We start from the raw sequence: 8,897 nt of genomic DNA on the forward strand, positions 1-8,897 counted from the left end.
CGGATTTAAAAAAGGATATTATACACACAGCTAGCTACTTTTGAACTCTTATGAAACAACTGACAATGAATTAGATCACAAATTAAAACACCCGCCTTATTGTCGGTACGATTCTACTACCATCCAGAAAAATACACGGTTGAACAGGAACAAAAGTGCCGAGCAAAAAAAAATCATCAGCTGTACGTAATAATTGAAACTTATTTTCCATTTTTTCTTCGGTGTCTTTCCATCTCAATAGTTTGTCAAAAGAACGGGTGGGCCGGATTTTTAAGTTCTCCTAAAACATTATTAGCTCACTTCTCGCAACGACCGAGTAATACCCGTATGTATATACCCATGTTCCGCTTGCTACATACGTATGCATTTGTGTATACTTACACGTATAATTGAATACTCACACAAGTAACACCTCGTAATCTCTATTCGTATAGCAACGTTCGGGTGGCTATAGTTTGTCGCATGCATGCACATGTTTCCATGTATATAAGGTAGGAGCGGAGAAGTGATAAGAAACGTATGTGTGACGTCACGAGTTTCTAGCAGGTATATGAGGGAAGCCAGAGGTACGTCCACGTCACTCGTACTTGTGATCTTCGGTTTCTTTCACCACTTTTTCACTGCTCCGCCTGAAATTTTTTTTTTTTTTCTTTAACAAAAATCAAAAACCAAAGAAAACTAAACGAAAGAGAAAGAGAAATTTAAATATTCGTCATCACGCCAACGATCAGAAATACAAGATAATACAACTATCTCAGATCCTGTAGGATATTTCGGAACGTCGTATAAATTTCAAACGAATACTATTGCGTACGACCACCTGTTGAATATCTAGATCAATTTATTGTGGAACTGTGGTCGTGCGGTGAAAAGCGGAAAACTATGAGCTGGGAAATTTGCGAATCGATCGAATCTATGTCGAGGATCGTGGGAACAGGGGTGAGTTTACCTTCGATTCTGAGCAATTAAAAAACAAAATTTGTCATCAACATTGTGGATAACCGATATTTTGTTCCAGGGACAATAATTGTATTTATTACGTTTCGCTATTTTTATTTAATCTCTTCCTCTTTGATGTGAGAAATAGAAGTTCTCCTCATTACATACATGAAACAGAAATGATGCCACGAATATTCATAAAAATTACCTAATTCATTTAACAATACAATATCTCAAACAAAGCGAATGACGTAGGTATGTGTATATCGAGTGTTTCGTGCCCATATTGAACCCCTTTAGAAAAACCTATTTTGAAATCACTTTTGCCAAATCTACAACTGAATAGCTCTCGCATTTTTCTTCTTCGGAATATATCTGAATCATGTTTTTACTAGAAATTCCTAGTAATATAACATCAATTCTCACATGAAAGATAAAGAGAATAGAACTTATAAATCGATTCACGTTCAATATACTCGTATGGATGTATCTGTATCATTCGTTATCGCCCATCGGTGTTAGTATGATTGAAAAATTCCGGGTTAGATTTTTGGACGCCTACATACCTGTTACGATCATACTCTTTGTTATCTACGACGATATCATATCGCGCAAATTGATAAAATAAGGTGGAGATCCCCTCTCTCATGAAAACCCAGCTCTTTTGATCGCTGCGCAGGTAATTTCAGAAGTTTCATAAAATAGAATATTTATTATATTTACACCGTAACGAACGTATCGTCGAAGTGCAGATCGCTTCATCAGGCGATAAGAGAACATGAAAAAAAAATTCATTTTGAACGAAGATGAATACAAAAAATTATGGAAGGAAAATTATTATATGCGGTGGAGTTTTTTTTTTTTTTACGTATCTGCAACATTCTTCATCCCGCGTTGCAATGAATCGTAAGTGTTACTGTCTTCTTCGATCATTGATCAACATTTTTCATACATATACTTCACATTGAAAGTAAAAAAAAAAAATTGGAAAGCGTGATAACGTTCATGACGATTGTGACAATAAAATACATCGACCTTTGTCAATGTCAGTATTCAACTCATACGTTTGAAAATCGGGAGCATTATTAATTTGCAAAAATTCCAGACGATGAAATACGCAGCCACACGTACACCAATTCACACATGCATATAAACATGTCATCATATTCAATTCTTTGTTTCTACTTCTTATTCCCAAACTCACTTTGTTAATGAGGTATTGCATGATTACACATAAATTCCAATTTTTCATATCTATATTAAAATGGGCGGGTGGGCGCAGGTAGTTTAAGGCGTGTGTTTAAGCAGTTGCGTTACAGAAACAGAGGTGGAGGAAAAAAAAAAAAGTAATAATAATAATAATAATGATATATCATCTGAGCAAATATTCCGATTATAGCTGCTATATACGTAACCATATAAACTTAATACGAACTCATATACACGAAAGTACATAGGCAACGTTAATTACATACCGTACATCGTACACCGCTCGGTATCTTTTATGTACCTAATTTATACGTGTATGTATAACGTACGAGTTCGGTTTGCACGGTGGTTCACTTCGGTAGGTAGCATATAACGATACATACACACATCCTATGTACAAAAGTATATATAGGTATGTAAGTCGCCTTCGCCGCTTTAGCTGGTTTACTCAAAGATTAAGATGAGACTGATAATGGGCCGTAGTTGGGACGATTTTAACCAGTTTCTTTTATGTTACGTAAAATTCATATACGTTCTTTACCGGAGCGATGAAAATTGAAGCACCTGTACCAAAAAGTAGACGTCACTATTGTTGTTATTATCATTACTATCATCATTATCACGAATGAACAATCTACCGAAGTGTCTTCACCTCGAAACACCCTGTTCAATATCTTACGAGACAATTTCTATTTGAAAGTAAAATTTAATTACCAGCCTGACCGATGAATTTTCTTGTTTCATCATTCATTTTTTATTCTTTTCTTACAACGATAATTATTCGGGTCCAATTAGCCGTTTATTTACAGTTCCACAAGTGTCTCAAAAAGTAAAGAAAAAAAAAGAGATAGAAAATATGTTATACCGCGCTGTACAAACACGTAGCTATATCATCCGAACGTATGGTTCTCTTTATAAAGCCGAAGTTCGTTCGATATTATGCGGGATGGGGATATAATTCGAATATTTGAATATTTTTTTAACGGGAAATTATGCAGTTTACTTTTTTTTCTAGACGGGTTGTGTGCAACACTTGCATAGTATTCGAAAGAAGAAAAAAAATCGTTGACGGAACTCGAGGTGGGGTAAGAAATTTTGTGTTTTACGATACAAGTGTGTATTGAATCTACAAGGAGATGCGTACTGTAAGAAAATCTCCGCATGAGTTAAGTAACCGCGAACGAACACGAGAGTTATATGTTTGACGTACAATCAGGGGACGCTAAAAAGAGGGGGCGGGTATCGCACCACCCTGATAACAAGTTGAACTACTGAACGTGAACTGGTTTATAGGAACGAAGACATGATGGAAGTTGATCAGAACGCGGTCGACACGAATATTATATCATAATATTCATATCGTTCCTTGGGCAGAATAATTTTTTATCGTCCGATTGTTCGACATGTTAATTATGTGTATAGTTTTGGAAGTGATTCATGTTTTATTACCTTGTGTTTAATATTTTTTTAGTTTTCTTCTTCATTGCAGAGAAATTCTACTCGATTCGATGAGTGGAAATAGATGAATACATTTTTTAGAGAAGAAGAAAGAGACCTGAAAATCTACAGAAAAGCGTGCGCTATGAAGAGAGCTATCCATCGACAGTATGGTAACATTTGACACTGTCATGGAGTTGCTCTCTTTGTGGACGCCGCCTGGTTCAGCATTAAAAACAACAACAAGAAATTATACAAAATTAAAAGTTGCCACGAAACATGTCGTTTCAAATCAACGCTACGCGGAGACCGGCATCGAGTGTCTGACCAGTACGGGTCTCATACCACTTCCAACGTACCTCAACTTTATTAGACTCGTCCGCCCAAACTCGGACCCTTATCACTGCGGCGGATTTTTTCATCGACATGCGAGAAATCTCCTGATTATTCTTCGAGAACAGAAAACTTTTTAAGTATACCGTAAATTAATTAATCAGTAACCATATTCAAAGTTGTAATCATAAAAATGTGAGAGTCAAATCTCTTTGGAAACGCAAAGATTTAGGGCTCCTTCGACCGGGAATCGATAAATTCAGGGCCCAAATCCCGATTGAATTTTTTTTTATAATGTTTCTTTTTCCAGCAACTATAATATTGCAAATTTTACAGAGTTATGCCCATGCTTTGTTACTTCGCACGCTGTATGTACAGTTTACGATTGAAATCGAATATACCGTCCAGAGCGAAAAGTGAATAGGCAACAAGCTAGCGGGGGCATTGATCTTTCATGCATTGATTGAACAGAAGGGGAGAGAAGCACGAGTGCAGGTTGAAGGATAAGGAACGGCATGCTGCTGCAGCGTTGCGCGAGTAAGGTATATGCGATGTTATTATTTCCAGGTAGGTATACACGTACGTCGAGTAAGATGTGTAATATTATGCACCACCATAGATATGTTGAACTATATCTATGGTACCATGAACTCGAGTAATCACAAATGCTGCACATAACGTTCCATAAAAATAGCAAAAGGCTTAGAAACTCAGACTTGGCGAACGAACCCTGCGCACAGCGAGAAGAGATCTTGGAATATTTTGATCTCGCGACCGTACTACGTATTATGTGGTTACATTGAAAGCGTTCATGAGTTAATGCTGAGGCACGTTTCTCTCTATACACATAGCATTTGTGAAAAAATGTATTGCGTAAGAGAAAGAAAAGTTTTCGCGCATTGTGATACATGCAGACCTTAGATTTGCACGGATTTAATTGCACATACACACTAAAGAGGAAAACGACTTTGGCAGCCTTTGTCAACTTACGAATCTGTCTGTTGGATTGAACCGATAATCGTGACGTCCCATTTTTTTAGCTTCGAAGAGCGACAAAATGGCGATAGCTCGAAGACATTTCAAAAGATAAATCGATTTAATCAGCAGATTCGGATTCCTGAACGCGATTAATAAATAAAAATACATCATAATACTGTCGAAAAAAATGTTAATGTATTCTTACGTATTTTGATCGCAGAAACGTGAATCCGTCGACTGAATTAGGACACGCCTAATATACCGATTGAGATGCGTTAGAAAAACTATGCGTAAGAATTACGTAATGAATACATACCATATATAAGGTGATAAGGGGGATTAATTGTTCTCCTGCAACTGTTCACTGTACATAGACTTAAAATTTCTTGTAATGTTAATTACGCAAGTCTTTCCTCGGGTTTCTATAACAAACATTGAATAAATATGGTTAGTATACCAATTCCGATTAAGGTGTGTTATACAATTTACATATTTGCATTCGCTTAATAACAAACGTTTAATTTTCTTATTGTAAAAATTCTCTGCATACTCTATACCTATATATAGATGTATAGAACGTTAAATAGCTTGTTTAGGAATTAAAACCAAATTATATTATCAACTGGTTGGCACGGGGCAACAATAGGGGGATACGTATAAAGGATATATAGGAGCTTTGCTTCTGGCACCAGACAGCAAATATACCTCCACACGAATATGTGGAAAGATATATCATCAGACTAATGATAGTCGCACGATAGCTAGTTGAAGTAATAAAATGAAAATGGCGTTACAAACACTAAAAAATGACGGTATATATTTCAACCATATAGAGTCGTAAATAACTTATATTTTAATCACCTGTACATACCGATAATAACCAACACCTGATTTTCGTGAGGTACGTTCTACGTTGTCTGGCTTAATAATTCTGCACGTTACTCCCACACCTGACGTCTGAGTTCTGTTGTCGCTCCTGCTGAGAACGACGTGCTGAGCTTCAAATTTTTCCATCTACAGCATCAAATATACATTATTTTCTATTTGACATCAGCGAATTTGCATAAGAATAAAATTTGGGTCAATTAAATAGCCCGTAATCATTATCTTTTATCCTTCGATTCCATGCATCTCTACATTATATATGCTGCACCTTAATTATTGTCTCCTATTTCTTAACCACAACAACGTTTTCAGAGTTCTCAATGTACATTATAAACCGTGACACATACAAATATTTCATAGTACAAAGACGAACTACTTTTCTATTCAGTACACACCTAGTAGCTCGTTGTGTACACGACGCCTAATACTATTCTTTTGTATTGTTTTATATTTTTGAAGAAAATAAAAATGAATAATGAAACTATACAAATAAAACATGGTGTGCCGCTATTCGTATGATACAAAAAAAATAAATAAATAACTCATACGCTCTGGATTGACGTACACAAAATTACATTGCATTTGCAGCATCATATTTAATTATTACATAAAATTAAATATCTATCCAACTCGAGTGAGTAAGATAAGTGTTGTAGAGAATCTCGTATGCAATGATAATAACTATGACTATGTGACGAATTTATATGAGCTATATATCTACTCTCCTGGCAAAAACTAGTAAGAGGATATTTTCCATAATAATAAAAGTGCCGGTTATTGTTGTAACCGTAGTGGTAACGCCAATTCTAACGGGGTTTATAGCTGCTGTGGTGTGGCGTAAAATGTTCATACAATTTAAACATTCCTCTAAGTCGTACGTCATATGCATACGAGAAGGAAACATATTTTCGAATAAGATAACACTTCCATACGACGAATGAAAAAGTAAGGTGGTAAAAATTATTCTAAAATTGCTAATAAATAAAGCAGGCATTTAAAAACTCAGCGCGTCTCCTTTTTTTTCAACAACAGATTCTGTTAGCGTCTGCAGATAGGAGGCGGACAATGAAACCGACCGAGTAACGTCAAGGGAAAGAAATGGTTCCATCGTGACTTAAAGAGCGCGCTAAATTTCATGTCAAATCTAGAGTTGAAGGCGCAGACTACACCCAAAAAATGCATCAAAACATGGATTCTGCCAGTCGTCGTTCAAAGTAAGTAGTTTTTGAAAATCGTTGTATCTAATATGTGATGTTTGAGGGAGTTCAATAATCGACAATTTCAATTTCCGATGCAACAGATTTGAAATTATCTGTTGAGAAAATCTGTGTACTTAATTTGGAAAATGATCGCTATTCTTAAGGTTATACCGCAGCTGTCACTTCACGTTTTACAACAATTAACAAATAAAACGATGGTAACAATTGATTTTTTAACTCCCTCATTGTTATTCAAAATTTTTAGATTGTTATTTGGAATTTCTTTGGCAGTATCAAGATTGCGGTGGGAGCTGTGGTCTGCGAGGAGAGTACCTTGAAGGGGTACATTACAATCGGTTCTAGGACAGTGGTCCATCCTCGAGCGAGTATAATTGCTGAAGCTGGTCCAATAATCATAGGAGAAGGAAATATAATTGAAGAGATGGCTGTGATAGCAAATAGGTAAAACAAAATATCTGAAAGTCAGAAAAATAACCATGAGTTAACAAGGATAAAATGAAAACAGGCTACCACCTGATGCGCCGGAGGGCGCCCCAACTTCTGCTATGATAATCGGTAACTACAACGTATTCGAAATAGACAGCAATTGCGAGGCACTCAAAGTCGGTGATAATAACATTTTAGAAACTAAGGGTAAGATGAGTACCAAAAAATTTCTGAATCCTTTTACCACATGTTAATCATTGTTCACTCGTCAATTACAGCTTCTGTTGGCAGAGAAGTAGAGTTGACAACCGGCTGTGTGATAGGAGCAGCTTGTTCATTGACGGAACCTGAAACAGTTGCTGAAAATACAATTATATTTGGTAGCCAATGTCAGCGCCGAGAGATGAACGACAAACCATATGTAAGTTTCTCATAAAATACTCAAATAGAGCGTTTAATAATATGTCATTTTGTTGCAGCCTCAAATTGGGCAGCTTGAATTCCTGATGAAAGTATTGCCAAATTTTCATCATTTACGTAAACCCAATATGAAGATTGTTAAGGAGCCTATTAATACTTGAATAATTTATCAAACGATCTGCACCCACGCTAACTTAATTTAATATAATTTTTATCTAATATTTATTCGAATCAAGCTGATACACAAGTTTTTTTTCTTTGTACGTAACGAGATGCACATTTAACAGTAAAATATTTCTGATCTCAATGGTTGAGAAATACACGAGAAAACCACTAAAAGACTTTATATGTTATTTCCCATACCTATAGAGTGCTATAGACTCTTTGAATAATTCCTGGACCTTAAAACCGTTTGGTTATATTATTCCAAAACACGGGAAGAAGGAAGTGATCGAGCCTTAGTAATGGACTGATGGGCGACAATGGATCGTCATAATCGGCCATCCAGTCTAAAAGGCGTTGACGTCACGACGTAGATCGTGACCGATCGTGACGCGTTTAAAGATCGTATAAAGCAGAAGCGTACGGCTGTTTATTTTATACAATGATGGGAATGTAGTTTTCACCTATTAAAATGCCCATAAAGTGGTCAGACTCCGTGTTTATTTTGAATGGATCGACGGGCGTCGGCTATTACCACGTGCTACGTCACGTATTATATCCATATATCCTTCGCCGGAAATAATTAATTTTGTGTCAGGAAATCTCCTCCTTAATCCTAAAGAAAAAAAGAATAAAAAAAAGGGAAAAACTCGTTGTACAAAATATCCCCGGGGAGGTTTTATACAACTGCAACTATGACTTAGAATAAATTATTATAAAGTTATTCAATATTAAATGTATTATACAAATTATACATTTAATACTATATGCGATGGTAATAAATAAATAAGACGAGGAGATCACGAATATTGCTTGAGGATAAGAAGACGCGCAAAATTATTCATGTATTAATATTGAAAATCGACTCTGTCGGCGCTTCACCAATCT

General features: G+C 36.0%; 1 protein-coding gene and 1 long non-coding RNA gene across 2 annotated transcripts; both read left to right on the forward strand.

The window, feature by feature from the left end:
- Positions 1-402: 402 nt before the first annotated feature.
- Positions 403-5,988, forward strand: LOC125500079. The gene is made up of 2 exons (XR_007277261.1): positions 403-939; positions 3,164-5,988. It is a non-coding gene; the product is annotated as an uncharacterized LOC125500079 (long non-coding RNA).
- Positions 5,989-6,835: 847 nt separating this feature from the next.
- LOC105693145 (dynactin subunit 6) lies at positions 6,836-8,186 on the forward strand. The gene is made up of 5 exons (XM_012412860.3): positions 6,836-6,995; positions 7,272-7,442; positions 7,507-7,634; positions 7,706-7,848; positions 7,907-8,186. Exons 1-5 carry the CDS (start codon positions 6,958-6,960, stop codon positions 8,006-8,008), a joined length of 582 nt encoding a protein of 193 aa, XP_012268283.2. The 5' UTR covers positions 6,836-6,957; the 3' UTR covers positions 8,009-8,186.
- Positions 8,187-8,897: the final 711 nt, after the last annotated feature.

The sequence above is a fragment of the Athalia rosae genome, chromosome 2 (assembly GCF_917208135.1).
Source record: "Athalia rosae chromosome 2, iyAthRosa1.1, whole genome shotgun sequence".
Lineage (NCBI taxonomy): Eukaryota > Metazoa > Arthropoda > Insecta > Hymenoptera > Athaliidae > Athalia > Athalia rosae.